This window comes from Fragaria vesca, linkage group LG1, assembly GCF_000184155.1.
Source record: "Fragaria vesca subsp. vesca linkage group LG1, FraVesHawaii_1.0, whole genome shotgun sequence".
NCBI classification, from domain to species: Eukaryota; Viridiplantae; Streptophyta; class Magnoliopsida; order Rosales; family Rosaceae; genus Fragaria; species Fragaria vesca.
The window spans coordinates 13,427,128-13,443,260 of NC_020491.1; the positions used below are offsets into that span (position 1 = coordinate 13,427,128).

The window sequence follows — 16,133 nt, forward strand, 5'->3', positions numbered from 1 at the left end:
CTTCGGATTCTGATCGATGACCACGGCGGCGTTTGGGCAGATCAACACCGATGAGCTGCCCACCTGGGGCTCCCGCAGCGCCGATTGCTTCGAGAAAATCAAGCAAATCGGTGCCGGCATGTACGGGTATGCCTCTCTCTCTCTCTCTCTCTCTCTCTCTCTCTCTCTCTCTTCATTCTTTTCCTAAGCAATTCAAGATTGGCCTTTTGCATCTACTAGGGATTAAATTCTGAATGATTCGCGGCAGTGATCAATTCGATATCATCTTTACCCTAAACTGGATTAAAAGGTTGATTCTTTGATGTATAATCTGCTTATGTTTATGTAATTATAGTAGTTAATGGTTGATTGAAGGAGAGAGTGGAGGTAATTTTGTTGTTTTAGTGGGAGGAGATTAGTGTTTAATCTGTATATGTATGTGTGTTGTTCTATTAGTTGAGTGGAGTGTTGCGTAATCGAATGTTTGATAGTTGTTAACCAATGATAAGATTGAAGGAAAGTAGAAAAAAGTAGCTGTTGGTCAATCATGATTGGTTTTGTCTAATTGATCAAAACCAAAGGTTTTCTAGGTTTTTGAGTTGGGGCAGGCGGCCGATGTTTGATATACTTATTCTGGAATACATTTGTGTCTCGTGCTAGTATTAGTATTAGGCTTGTGCAAAAAGTTGGGAAAGAAAAGATTAGAGGGGAAGGGTTTCTGGTCTCTGTTCTTATATCGCTTCTGTATTCGTGATCTTTGCTTTTGCATGATTGGTTACAATGTTGGATCAGAGGCTCTTTGCTTATTGTTTTTGTCAATCATTTTCAATGGAGATGGTCACATTTTTTATGGTGTGTATATGAGTGGAAAGCCTATTTCTTAACCTCCTGAATGGAATAAACACAAAGAAAATAAAGTTTGTGTAAATTGTCAAAATTTCCTTATGTGGGGAAGTCAAGGATTATACTAAAAAAAGAGTTAGCGAAATTCTAGGAAAGATACACTTTTTAGGGTCAAAACGAAGAAACAAGTTTATGAATTAACAATAAGTGAAAGGTTATGCTTACTATCTTTCTCTTTTTCAATCCTGGGTGTTTGAACAGCCAAGTATTCAAAGCCAGAGAAATCAAAACTGGTGAAATTGTTGCTTTGAAAAGGATACGCATGGATAATGAAAAAGAAGGGGTATGTTTCCTTTCAATTAGTGTTTGTTATTTCTATATTAAAATACATTGCAGTCAACTTGCACTCACAGAGGCACACACTTTTCACATCTCACTATAATTGTCTGCAATTTTGCTTTGTTTGTGCAGTTTCCTATTACGGCAATTCGGGAAATTAAGCTTCTGAAGAAGCTTCATCATGAAAATATTATTAAGCTGAAAGAGATTGTAACTTCCACAGGTAGTTTTCTCTCCCATGTTCAATAATTACCTTGTATCACAATTACAAATTTATAAAATTTATGTAGGTTTTTGCTAACACTTTGAATAATTTGTTTCTGCTTTCAAGGTCCTGAAAAGAATGATCAAGAGAATCAAGGTAAGAAGTACCGTTTTTTTAGTTCTGTTACTCCTACATGCCTGTGATCCATACAATGGCCTGCTTTGAGAGTGTCACTTGTACCTCAATTCTCATCACATGCAAGTGGATAGTTCTGACATGTGTGTTATCGATTACAGATAGTAAAAAGCTTGAGGGTGGCATATATATGGTTTTTGAATATATGGATCATGATTTGACCGGCCTTGCTGATCGTCCTGGAGTGAGATTTTCAATTCCCCAGATAAAGGTGTATTTTTTTTTCCTTTTGGTCTTAAGTTGTTGCATTCTCTTAATTTTGCATAGGATATCTTTAATTCTTCATAGACACTGTGTACCTAACAATTTTGCCACCTTTCCTTCCTCAGTGTTATATGAAGCAGTTATTAACTGGGCTCCATTACTGTCATGTTAATCAAGTACTTCATCGCGACATGAAAGGTCAGTCATCAAGTTATATCATATCCTTGGTTGGATATTTGGCCCAAAAATAAATTGTGTCATGTCCTTAGTTGGATGTGGTCATTAAATCTTTTGCAACTGGGGCAATGTCTGAAATCTGAAGAAAACGTTTTGCTGCAGGTTCTAATCTTTTGTTAGATAATGAGGGAAAATTGAAGCTAGCAGACTTTGGGCTTGCAAAATCCTTTGCTACCAACCATGAAGGACAGCTTACAAATCGTGTTATTACTTTGTGGTACAGGTAAGATATACTTCACTTTCACCATGATAATTGTCATGTTTCTAAAGCATCTTATTTTACTTAGTAAATAACTGAATTGATTGGAGCAGGCCCCCAGAGTTGCTGCTTGGAGCCACCAAGTATGGACCAGCTGTTGACATGTGGTCTGTTGGTTGCATCTTTGCTGAACTTCTCAATGGTGCACCAATTTTGCAAGGAAGAACTGAAGTAAGACCCCTCTCATATTATCTTCCCAGACTGATAATTAAATTGATGATTTACTGTTGCAGAAACATTATGAGGTGTTAGTTCAGTTGATTATGGATCGAGTCAAATTTTTTTCGACTCTAATTTACTGAAAGAAATCAGTTTTAAGCTGTTAGTGAGTTAGAGTTCCAATCTTATATGCAATTTAAATTATACATTTGTCCAGGGGAAGCTACTTTAAGGATGTAAACAAAGCAGGTTCTATAGCATCTGTTTCCAGCGTATAGCATTGGCATCTTGCTGTTATATATTAGAGGATAAGATTATTTAGGATTGCTTTTTAAGTGAAATTTTTGAGGTGGCCAATCATGAAATGGTAGTATGTAGTAGGTTCAGTTCAGTAGAGTTTTAATGTGCTTATTGGTTGAAACATATACGTGGCCTTCAAGGGATGACCTCGAAATGATGGCCTCGAGGTGGTTAGTGACATTTTTGTGGCCTCAATATAATATTGCATATCATCATGTATAACTTTTTGATTCATATTCTTAGACTTGGTGTAGGACTTGTATCAAACTATAACAAAGAACTGCAGCATTTTTGTTCTTGCAAGGTTTATTTTTTAAATATTTTTTTCTTTGTACTTATTGTAGCCTGACCAACTGAACAAGATATTTGAGCTTTGTGGATCGCCTGATGAGACCAACTGGCCTGGTGTTTCGAAATTGTATTTTTATAACAATTTCAAGCCACCAAGGCCCCTGAAGCGGCGAGTCAGGGAACGTTTCAGACGGTAAGTAAAATTTTGTTGAGCTTCTCCAGTACTTTTAAATAATAACCTGCTACAAGAATTTGATAAAAATTAAAAACTAAGAAAAAAGTGTGCTATAAACTATTGATGAGTTCACCCTTTTTTCTTTTTTACATCACAGTTTTGACAGCCATGCTCTTGATTTTCTGGATCACTTGTTAACCCTTGATCCAAATCAGGTATTACTCAAGTTTGCCTTATAGAAACTCACCGCCATAATTATATCATTTATCAATTATATTGGCGTTTTTAAGTATTCTTTTGAATGATTTAAAATTCTTTTTCTTGCTTCTGAAATTTGTCTCCACTGGCATGGTTGGATGTCATTCTTTTGATTTGAAACTTCAAATAAATACTGATTGTTTGAGCTGAGTATATGTTTGAAGAGTTCTAGCTTTAAAAATTGACCATAAAGTGCGTCAATAGGCTTTATTGAAGGAATCTTTGTACCATGACGACTGCTATGAAACATCACTAATTGTGAATCAAGCTTTTAAGCCACGTTAGCTGCTATTTTGAGGACGTTGATGCAGATTGAGCAGACTGGCATGACACTGTCCTTGAATATTTTGGGTGCTTTTTATAACTTTGTCCTTTTTATCTGCTTGTAGAGATGGTCTGCAAAGCAAGCACTGGATGCAGAGTATTTCTGGGTTGATCCTTTGCCCTGTGATCCAAAGAGGTGTGTTAATTTGGTATATCAAGTTGTCTGTTTGTTACCATTGAGTTTATTTTTTTCATGAGAGGTGTCCACCCACTGATGAACAAATCGTTACATTTAGCAAAATACTCAAACAGTTTGTATTTCTGCTCTGAATTCTTTAAACTCATGTACTTGGGATTTTTCAAATTAGCACCATTTTTCTTGGCAATTCTTGAACATCACATGCGTTACCAACTTTATTAGGCTAATGCTAGTCCCCTTTTTTTCTTTTGAATGGGGAGGGGTGGTGTTTGGCAAGTTAGGCGGAAAATTATTTGTTTGGCATTTTTGTTGTTTCTGAGATGTCAATGGTTTCAGGCTTCTCTTGTACTAAAATAGTATCCCTTTTTTTGGTTATCTTTGACATACAGCCTGCCCAAGTATGAATCATCGCATGAGTTTGAAACAAAGAAAAGGAAGCAGGAACAGCGACAACTTGAAGAACAAAACAAGAGACCAAGATTACAACATGGTCGACTGCCTCCCTATCAGCATGCGGAGCCTCATCAAATGAAAGATACACAGCCATCATGTTCTGCTGGACCTAGTCACCACCCCTATGGAAAGCATCATGCACCTCCTGGAGGTCCAAGCATGTACCCTCCTAGGAATCAGAGTGGGGCATACAACCGTGGAGGACATGTTGGAGGATACAGTGATGAGCCATATCCACCTCAAGGCCGGGCTCCACAATATAATGGCAGCGGTATGCCTGCTTCTGGTCCTAGAGGTCCTTCAGGTGGTTACGGAGTTGGTCCTCCTAACTATTCCCAATCTAATCAGTATGGAGGTCCTGCTCCTGGTAGAGGTCTCAATAATCGGAGTCAACAGTACGGCCGGCAGCAATAGTAACAACTAACACTGATGCTTGAATCAAAAATTATACTAACAAAGACATTTAGCTATATAGATTTCTTTGCATAGACCCAAATCTTATGTGAATCATTCAATTTAGAGGCATCCGTTTTCCCTCTTTACCTTGGACAGTTTTCATTTACTGATAAATTGAAGTAAACTCTCACCCGTTCATGACTGTAGATAACAATGCAGTTTTTTTTTGTTGTAAATTTAAGCTCTCTTATATTCTATTTCCTTGATTATTGTTTGTTGCTTTAATGAACTATAGGTCTATAGCAATGTTGGTTTTCTTTCAATGAGTACTATACCTATGTTGGTTGGTCATGATTTGTTGCACAGTTAACAGTTTTGAATGAAGATAAAAAGAAAAAAGAAAAAAAAGAAGTGGACATGGGAAAAAGGGGGGATATCTCCAGTTATACCAGTTTTATTTGGATATGTATAATTACATACAATTCTATCACGACCCTTTGTAATTGAGCTGGGACCTCCGTCTGAGCCTCACAAGCACGATTTCCTATGATGTTTAGGAGTAAACATGGGATGAACAAGAGTTCTCTATGCAGCAGCTGCTGCATGCATACCGTAAGCAAGCTAAATTGATAATGCTCTGTATTATACTATTATAGCTTTGGTGCTTACATGATAACAAATCCTCTTTTATTTAGAGATACATTATCTTATCTAATGATATTGTGAGTCCCACCGGTCTTTTATTTAAATAAAAAACAATTTTATAAGTCTATCAAAACACCAAATTAAATACGTCTCGCTAATCTTGAAAGTAAGTCAAACGCCATAATCAATTAATCATCATTGTGAATTTGATTTCTTTGAAATGCATTTGTAAGGCTAAGCTTTATGTTCTCTATAGGAATTATTATGTATTAGATACGAGTCTATGTCTCTATGACAATAACTCAATTATCAATGATGTTGCCTTGCTTACCTATGATGTAAATCCTAAATATTTTAGGATTCGTACCTTCGAGTATCAATTTTGTTAAAAGAATCTAATGTAAGGACCTTTGGTTATTAAGGAAAGAATCTAATGTAAGGACCTTCCACAATTAGGACTCAGAACCTCCACCACCTCCTCTATATATACAAAGCCTACTGTAAGTTTTCAAACACACTAGAACCCTCGGAATATATAGCTTCTTCTCATACATAGCAAAGAGCCTACACAAAACATGGAAAGCAAAGGTTCTGAACCTGGACTTGTTTCTAGGGAGCCCAGCTTCAGCAGCTACTGCTCAAACACACTAGCTGAGACTGCTGCAAGAGTATCAATGGAGGAATCAAGTGTGCAGTTCCATCTGGATTACGACTTCGAGTTTGATTCGCTTCCCGAATCTGACAACAATGTCTTCCCTGTGTTTAACCGCGCTGCTCTTCTATTGAACGAACAAGATAAACAGGTCGAGGCTATCAAAAAAGATAATGTTTCACCTCCATCATTGGATGCTAAAAAACCAGCTGAGGAAGTATTCCAACAGATGCATTACAAGAAGAGCAACTCCTTTGGATCATTGTCGAGGAGGTGGAGCTTTACACGTTTCCTTCGGAGGTGCAACAGCCTTGGAGCTCCAACAAGGACCAACAACATCAACAACACCATAGAAGAAGAAAAGGAGGGAGAACAACTTGGATGCCACGGGTTTATACACTATATGTGTCCATGTACTCCAATATTACCTGCTAATAACTCTAAACCAACTAATCCGGAGGAAGTTGACGAAGAAAAATTAGTGGTGATGGAAAAGAAGATTAGCTCCAAGAGCTCATCAATTGGTTCTGATGGATCAGACAAGAGAGTCTTCCCTGTCCCGGACCGCGAAATTGTTCCACTAGACAAAAGCCAACATGATCATGTGGAGGTTATGAAGCAACATGATGATTCTACATCATCCAACCTTGACAAACCTGAGGGAGTGAAGTACAAGAAGAGCAAGTCCACTGGAAATTTGTCGAGGCGGTGGAGTTTCAAAGGCTTGCTTAGGAGGAGCAGGAGCGAGCGAGCTCCGAGAAGCACCAACAACATTGAAGAAGGGGAGGAGAACCCTGGCATGTTCTCTAGGTGCTTCTCATTGTCATCAAGATCGTCGTCCATGTTGAACTTGGAGGAGGGAGAGAAACATGGATCAGATGGGTTCATGCTTCACCTGTGTCCATGTCTCTCATCACTACCTGCTGATTCTACGCAGCGTCCGAAGGAAGCTGATCAAGAAAAAGTAGCGTTGAAGGAGAATAAACCTAGCTCCAAGTGCTCTACTGGTTCTGGTCATGAATCCAAGAACAAGAGTTCTGCATACCTAGGCAAGCTTGATGGCTATAGTAAACAACCCAAGTTACAAAACAATGCTCATAAGGTGTACATGAAGAAGAATAGTGAGAGCTGGAAGGCTGCTTCTACTCCCTACAGGCAAGAAACAATTAGTTTCTTTGCCATGGTTAGGCCGTTGGTGATGTTATTTACTGCCTCGGGTTGATTGTCATGTATGTTCGGGGATACTGATACTTTTGTATGAATTATTATTACCAAAATTAATTTCAACGCAACACATAATATTATATGAGACTCAAATTGTTACATTACCATGATCTGAGTTTTGAGATTTGTCTTTTATTTCCTAGAAAGCATTTGAGGTTTTGGTGATTGAATACATTAATTAAGTAATTCCATTGGTTCAATTTCTTTATACAGATCTTTTTACCGTACACCGAATACTGTTGTTTAGAGGTTAGATTTTGAAGAAATTTTCGAGTCTTCCAGACTTTGATCCCAATGACCTTTAACACTGGCATGCAACGCATGTTGTTGCATAATATTAGAAAGGGTAAGAAGTAAGGGCATCTTCAATAGTATAGATTCCCCCATCTTCCCTCTTTTCCTTTATGTCTAATGTGAAAGATGTGTATAGAACTATATAGAGCATGCAAAGAATCACATATATATTTGTTACAGCTTTTACTTTTTAATGTCAAAGGCAGTGCAGATGGACGGGGGTACCTTATAACAGTGTATCAACATAAACTTATTCAGTATTGCACAGTAATGCATTCGTAACTTCGGTAGTGCAGCATTGAAATTTTTGCTCTCGAGTACTTAAGAGCCCTATATATCTGGAAAAGCTTCTGAACATGCCATAAAAAAAAAACTGATCAGCTTGAAATGCTCCTCTACGGCTCTACCCTAAAGAGAAGAAACATATACAACAGATCTCTGCAACTATATACGCTGTACGTAAAGTTCGCAAAGCTTAGCATGCAGTAGAGTTTTCGATGCTGGGGCACGTGGATTGTCTATTATCTGAAGTAATATAAAAGCACGATGAAATTAATAAACAAATATTGATGATTATAGAATGAGATCGAAACAAAAGCAAAAAAGGGTTCATATATGAAAAATACAGATGGTGCTAGATTTATAATTTTCTTCCAATTGTTTTCATGTATTGGGGAGAGAATTCCCAATTTCACTAATTAAGCAACCCAGTTTCAGAAAGTATAATAGGGTGAGAAGTACCTTCGAGAGGGCTGCAATGCTGCATAGCTATAAATAGAGTAATAAAAGGAGAGTTCCAATAACAAGCATAACATAGTGCACTCCTTCAACTTAAGTAGAGAGTATGATTGGATTTTGGATGAAGTTCGTTATACATCCACAAGTGAGTGTCAGCAGCAGCTTCCTGGCTAAAGAACAACTGAGACGAGACATGTCTTGCACGGTAGTAAGCCTTCTTATCCACACAGATAGCGCGAAATAACACTTCGAAGCTAACGGCCATTTGTTCTCACCACCCTCTCAAAAGTTCTTTCTGGTTTCCCTGCTAAAATAAAAATAAGTATTGATGAGATGACAAAAGCAAACAAGCAGTAAAGACTAAAGAAGCATATTATAGTTTATAACGAAGTTAGATATAGATGGATACAATGACATCGTATATGATTTCATCAACATAAAACAACGCATGCATAATTCTTGCAAAGAAAAAACTAAAAAGAAATTATCATTCAACTGAGTAATGTGAAGGTCTATATCAATCCACATATTCTATGTACTAAACAATCTCTGACGCACTAATTGTTCAAACAAAAAACTTATGGGTGGATATTGGCCAGTAAGATACGCATAATCCAATTCAACAAAATAACCGAGGAAAAATATAAGAAAGAAGAACCACAGAAGCAAACTAAAAATCTGAGAACTAATTCACAGATTTTCTGTCCTAACAAAGATGATACTGCCATCTTTTAAAAGTTATCAAAATCAAAAACCAGAAACTGTTATCGATCATCCAACAAACCAAAAATGTAAATGATCAAAAGCATACCTTGAGGCTTACGTTTCTGTTTTTCAAGATATTCTTTTAAATTGAAATTCCCCAATATATACTTCCACGACAGCGGATTGGCAGCTTCTTCTTCTGTTTCTGGAGGATCATTGATTGGTTTTGTGCAAAATGGTTCCCAGTGGTCACCATTGATACCACAACGCTCACAAGTCATGTAACCAATTTGATTGGTAAAACTTAAATGGTAGGGACGTATCCTACCCAACGATAGCCAAGGAACATAACCATATCCCTTTGGTAAAGGACGCTTCTCAATTTTGGCCGCCATTTTGGAAGGGTGTCCGGGACAGGTGCAGCGAGGAGCATTTCGTTTTCGTTTTCGTAACTTTGTACATGACGTTTGGGATTCCCCTGAGTAATAAGGAATCTGGATTCAATGATCACATGAACTAATTGTAGTTTTCTTCAAAAATCCAAGAGCATAGTTTTCAACTTTTCATTTAGTTTAATGCAGTCAGTAGAAACAATATATAACCTCTGAGTCTAGAACGGAGCATTTCATGTAATACAATAGCCATTAAGCACACCGGAATAGTAGAGAGAGAGAAATTTAAAAGACGACATTGAATCATTACGTGCATACACAACTACTATTGCAGTATAAACCCTAAATTTATTTTGAGAGGTTCATTATCAATAAGTTTCAATCCAAATAAACAACAAAACCAGAGATGTGATTATATATTTATTACCTTTATGAATTACCATATGTTTGCCGCAGTTAGTTTCGTCGCCGTCGATTATGCGTTCGGATTCATCAGAACCGACGAGGATTGCTCCTTCCGGCCGCTTCGGTGTCCATCATACTCTCTAGCTCGAGGGATTTGGGATTTGCCCTACCCTGATCCATACTGGGTATATAAACTCACGGCCAAAATCTGGTGTTTAAAATAAATCTTTACTTATACTAGATACACTAAGATAACTTACCCAAAACTTATAGAAGTAAATCCAAAAACAGACAATACATGAAATTAGTTTTGAGCAACCCTAACACATATTGTACTCCACCACCAAGTCACCAACGCAAAAGCTCAGTTTCTCTATCAATGTTGACGGTGCTTTCTTACCCTCTAAAACTACTGGGGGTGTAGGTTGAGTTACAAGGAGAGAGGATGGCTCTTTTGTTTCTGAATTTTCTCAGTCGATTCAATAGGTGGAGCTGTTAGCCATTCATGAAAAACAAATGGGTTCTTGAATAGAAATACAAACAGTATTTATTGACAAATGGATTCTTAATAATGTTGTTTCAAATCCACATCGAAAAAATATAAATGTTTTTCCAATTGTTTTCATGTACTGGGAAGATTAATGAAAAATACCACATCTGATTACAAGCAATGTAACCCAAGTACCCAACACGTAACCAATATTCCCAATTTCACCAAGCTACCCAGTTTTGGAAAGCAGAATAGGCCAGAAGTACACTTAGAGAGACTGGTTAAATAGCTATTAAAAGAGTAATAACAGGGGAATTTGAATAACAAGCACTAGCCTTCCCACACGCGCTCGCGTGCGTGCGGAAGTGCGTTGTATCGTTCTTCATCTGAAATATCATAACCTCTCTGACTAACTCAACAAATATGAATACTGATTGAACACCACAATAGATACAAAATCTAATCAAGAATGTATTAGATTTGGGGGAGTTAGATATGGGTACTCATAAACTTTGTATTTGATCCCCAAATTGTGATGTTAGAATAGGGTACTCATAAACAATGCTTTTTGCAACCCTTCTTTCTCTCTCATGGTAGTTTTGCTCACAATAGCCAATGCAACTTTGAAGACTATAGGAAGTCCCCTATTTGTGATCAGATTACCATCAAGTACTACTTTGATGTTGTTCACGCACTCATTTATAGGTTAACTCAGCAACGGAAGCATGCACGGTCGCTTTCTTACCCTATATTAGACAAAAGAAGCATAATAAAATTATAAGCATAATAAATTTATAAGCATCATGAATTTGACGGATTTGTTATCGTAATATGAACATGAGGAGATATCTAATAAAGTTTCAGAAAGCCAAAGCCAAGAACCTTTAATCCCTGTTAAATATAAGAGTGACATTCATAATCTAGATATATAGGAACTAAAGAAAGAGTCTACAATATGGCCACCAAATTCATAAAGAATTTAAGACTCATCTTTATATGATCGTGTTAAGACACAACAAATACCTAAGAAACATAATGGGTAATGTACCTCAAGGCATTTGAAAATTTTAAAACTACAATGCAGAGGAAGAGAATAAGAAAAACTGAACAATAAAACTAACATGGGGAACATCAGTAAAAACAATAGAACAATCCCCAGGCACTGAATTATAATGTCAACAGGGTCATGTTTTGAACTTCCTTGAGCACCACTGTCTATTAAGCTTATCTTCATAAAAAGTTCAGAATCATTACAAACGAACATATACAGAATCTGATACATGAACATGAACATGAACAGATCAATACCATGCAAGTTGACGATTCGAAAACAAACAAAACAGAAGAAGATCAGCATATCCAAGTTGAGCACAATCAATACATGCTTTGGTACACATTGTTGTACGTTCGGTGTCAAATCTGTTATAAGATTTTGTAATTTCATATCTTCCTCATTCCCTTTTCTTTTTCCTTTTTCTTTTGATATTGATGTGTTTGCAATAGTTCAATCTCTTCAAATATACATATAATTTTGTGAGAGTACCCAATTTTTGAGTTACCTAAACTACAATAAACTGCGACAGTCAGTGACCTGAACAACACACATGCAACTTTATCTTTATGTATAGAAGCTTGACAGCATATACCCATTAGATTGCAATATTTTCTAGTCTAGATGCAACTTTGTTTCCCACAGATCACTCCATAACTCCCTTCTTTACTTCTTTAATTCGTTTCTTTTCCATCTGTTATAAACTTTTGTATTTGATATACAAAGCCTATGTGCTACTATTAGTAAAAATGAAACATATATGCCACGTTTTATCTAAAAAATAAAACACTCCCCTCTTTGATATCTGTATAATATAGTTCCAATCCAAACCATTAACTCCAAAATATCATACCTAACACAAACAACACAGATAGATGCGAGATATGAATTCTCATAATGAATAATTTCTTTCACCCACCAATAACTGGTACAAACAACAGAATGCAGAGCCTCTGAACTTATAGTTTTGTGAGGGGAAAAAAAGAACAATTAATCGAATAGAAGTCAAAAGAGGAGCAATCCAACTTGATAAAACAGTGACTACAGTGATGCATAATGGCACTAAAGTATCTTAAGTAGACGATTCCAGTCAGCATGTATACTTGAGAAAAATGAAAACTTCACATATGATAAGATGACCAAGGTAAAACAATTTCATGTTTGTACAGAAATTTTAAAACCTCTCTAAGCCGCAGATACGTCATTCAAGCTCAGACATAAAATACCTAAATATCCATTTTCTTTCTCTCTTTCTTTGCTGTTGCAAATCCATAAATTTTCAAGCATTTGTAAGTCCCAAATACCTTATTCAATCTTAGACAACTAATACTTTAAGTATGGTGTGTCTTTGTCTTTTTCTCTGCCATTACAAACCCATAAATGTTTAAGCCTCTCTCAAAGCCCCAAAAACCTCATTCAATATCAGCGAAACAGTATTGAAGTGTCCCATTTTTTTATCTGCCAATGCAAACCCATCTAGCAAATTTAACCCCGAGTTTCTCCTCAGGTGTATAACTCCATCAGCTAGATCCTCTTCAATTAATTAGGAGTTGCTAGCTAGCTCCTGAGTAACCCAATTGATGAATAATAAAATTATTCATCTATTGAATTCTGATCAAAGAATAAATCTTATTTATCCCACTTGACCCTGTAGCTGAACTCTTCTACGCAAGTGTTCGTCAAGGGTATGGGATGAATTTAATCTAGAAACCAAGAGGTGTACATAACTTGAAAATGTAGACAGAAATGGAACACAATACACACAATAACCTACAAACCCAACCTAAATTCCAAACCACCCGCAGATAAATCCACATACCCACACTCGTATGCACCACCTGGAATTGAATGCACTGAATTTAAAACCCAATCAATCGCACTCAAGATTCAATCTTACCTGGAGGTTACTCGACCGGATCCTCCGATTTCAACTTATTTCCCTTCTTCCTTTGCACTCTTCGCTTCGTGTGCACCTTCCAAATCAGCCGAGGTCGCCCGACAACGAAGAGAGGTAAAATTTCAGCCTCAGACTGTATTTCCGCCACCTTCTTCTGATGCTGGAGTTTCAAAGAAGATCTCGGAGACCTATTGACCTCCCAGCTCCACCCTTGTATAATGTTGAAGCAGAATCAATAACTGTAACTGCAGCCAGGAATTTGGACAGTTCAGATAGATACGTTAATAAAGGGAAGAGATACGGGCCTTTTTTTGGAGCGGGAATATGGGTCTTTTTTTGGATAGGGCCCGTCACTGTTCACGTGAACAGTAAACCTCCCTATCCGCTTAATATATAGAGATAACTACATAGTGCACTACAACGGTTTAAAATTTAAACAGAGAATACGGTTTAAAGTGTCACAGCAGCTTCTTCTGATCATTCAATGGATCCAGGCCAAACAGACTGCTGTCACCGCAATGTTTTAAAAGACTAAGGCGTGTGTGAGGCTTTGTCGGGAGAGCCTTGAGCCTTGAGCCTTGAGGAATAAGCCTTACGATACAATTATATTTATATAATTAATAAATACATATAAATAATTAATAAATACATATAAAGTTTATACTAATACATAAATATCCACTAATATGTTTAGATATATATCAAATTGACCATTCAAACTCAAATACATATCAGATTGTTCTCACCAATTCAAACCCAAATCAAACTCAACTTTCATATATATCACCACTACTGAGTCTACTGTACGTTCCCTTCACACACAATTTTTTTACCACCACTACTACTTTCCGTTTTACACAACTGAGCTTATTTCTCATATGGCAAACTAATATATCATCACATCGATGTCCACAACTCCACAAGGTAGGCCGATCCCATAGAAATCAAATGTTTGTCTGATGTCTGGTCATGCTTCGCTATCATTCTATCCCTAAATCATACAAATGTTATTCGCACAATATTGTCTATGTAATTTTCTGTCATATTAAGCTCTTACTTTCTGTTTAATTGAACCAAGAGGCCGATCATCTCCCTCACCAGGTTGGTATCTCTCTCTCTCTCTCTCTCTCTCTCTCTCTCTCTCTCTCTGTATCTGGTATGCTTCGCGAATTTCAGTTTTTTTTTTCTTTTCTTTTTTTCCCAGGGTGTTCGCTTTTGATGCCTATGACAACGTCTTTTTGCGCCTTCCACGCCTTGATCTTCGCCTCACCGTTTACACCACGACATAGAAAGGAGATGCATGTAAGCAACATGATCAGAAAATGTTGGACGGTATTGACGGTTCTTATTGAAACAGGCGGATGAAAGCTCTTCGTGATGCACGCAAAATACGTTTTACTTCATGCACCTTCTTACGTGCGTCTGGTTTCGGTTTCTCTGTCAAGTTAAAAAAATATGTAAAGACGAGATGACAAAAGAAAATGAGCAATAATGAACATATTATAATTTGTACTTTGTAAGGAAGCTAGATCTCCTATCAACAGAACTAGTTCAGTATATAAAGGACAATTTTTGAACAGGCACGTGTTCCTGCAAAAGAAATAAAGTACAAAGGAAAACTAACTATATCCCACTGGAAAAGCAGACTCCTCCGTTTTGGCACGAGATTTGTTCCGGCAATGGATACATTTTCGAGACATATCAGATTTTGAATTCATTGCCTTCACTGTTAATTAAAAAAACAGGTAAATAAGTATCAGTGAGTTTTCAAACTGGAAATTTATGGATATGCATAATCCAAATAAACAACAATATCCTGAGGGAAAAAAACGAACAGAAGCAAACTAGAATCAAGGAATTCACATGTTATTGTCTACAAAAAGTCAAAAACCGATACCACCATCATAAGAACTCTAAAATAAAAGTTGCCGATAGAAACTGTTGTTGGAGAATGTCGGAGACTCCCATATTGGAAAAATAGTTTTAAAGTTAGCTTTCATATGTATTCACTTGGTATATGTGTTAATAGGCTTTGAGTTATATATATGGGCTTTCATATATAACTAAATATATATACATACAGTCTCCTTCCAGAGAGGGATCCCTCTTTAAAATTAAAGTGGGAGACTCCTTATTTCGCTTACTTTCATGTCGTATTTCCACATCTCAACCGTATAATGTCTAAAACACAGTGTGTAGATCATTCCTGCAAAATTTCATCAAATTTGAAGATCATTTGAGCTTCCGTAATCGTAATTTACACGAACGGTTCTGTTTGGACAACTTTTGTTCTGTTGATTTGTTTAATCTAATTCGGTACCCAAATGATCTTCAAATTTGATGAAACTTTGCAGGAATGATCTACACACTTTATTTTAGACATTGTACGGTTGAGATGTGAAAATACGACCTGAAAGTAAGCGAAATAAGGAGTCCCGCACTTTAATTTCAAAGAGGGATCCCTCTCTAGAAGGAGACTGTATATATATATATATACATACGGACAAGATCAGAAGAGGACGTCCGCAAACCCGTAAAAGTGCGGACGTCCCTGCTTTTGCAGCGATCAAGCGCCGGCGACGGCCCTTCTCTTCCCAGACGGACACCAGACCTCGATCGTGAGCTTCCTCTTGCCAGCAGACTCGCTGAATACCAGTTTGTAGCCGAGATTGATGTTGTCTGAGTTTTGGGTGGAGGTTACCGCCCAGTTCTTCAACTTCGATCTCCATGGCCTTCATCTTCATCTTAAACAGGTCCGGGATGCTTCTAGTGTCCGTCCGGCAAGAGAAGGGACGTCGTCGGTGCTTGATCGCTGCAAAAGCAGGGACGTCCACACTTTTACGGGTTTGCAGACGTCAGTTTGTGATCCCGACTGTATATATAT

At 37.2% G+C, this 16,133-nt stretch overlaps 1 protein-coding gene and 1 non-coding gene across 2 annotated transcripts; one reads left to right on the plus strand and one right to left on the minus strand.

Moving 5' to 3' along the window:
- Nucleotides 1–5,138, plus strand: LOC101293923 (cyclin-dependent kinase C-1-like). Its single transcript, XM_004288146.1, has 12 exons — nt 1–126; nt 1,084–1,165; nt 1,294–1,384; nt 1,493–1,522; nt 1,663–1,772; nt 1,891–1,963; nt 2,105–2,225; nt 2,315–2,432; nt 3,065–3,204; nt 3,344–3,401; nt 3,834–3,904; nt 4,297–5,138. Exons 1-12 carry the CDS (start codon nt 17–19, stop codon nt 4,772–4,774), a joined length of 1,482 nt encoding a protein of 493 aa, XP_004288194.1. The 5' UTR covers nt 1–16; the 3' UTR covers nt 4,775–5,138.
- A 5,199-nt stretch (nt 5,139–10,337) lies between these two features.
- On the minus strand, nt 10,338–13,504 carry LOC101294209. Its single transcript, XR_183735.1, has 2 exons — nt 13,250–13,504; nt 10,338–11,047 (listed from the first exon to the last, which is right to left on the minus strand). It is a non-coding gene; the product is annotated as an uncharacterized LOC101294209 (transcript).
- Nucleotides 13,505–16,133: the final 2,629 nt, after the last annotated feature.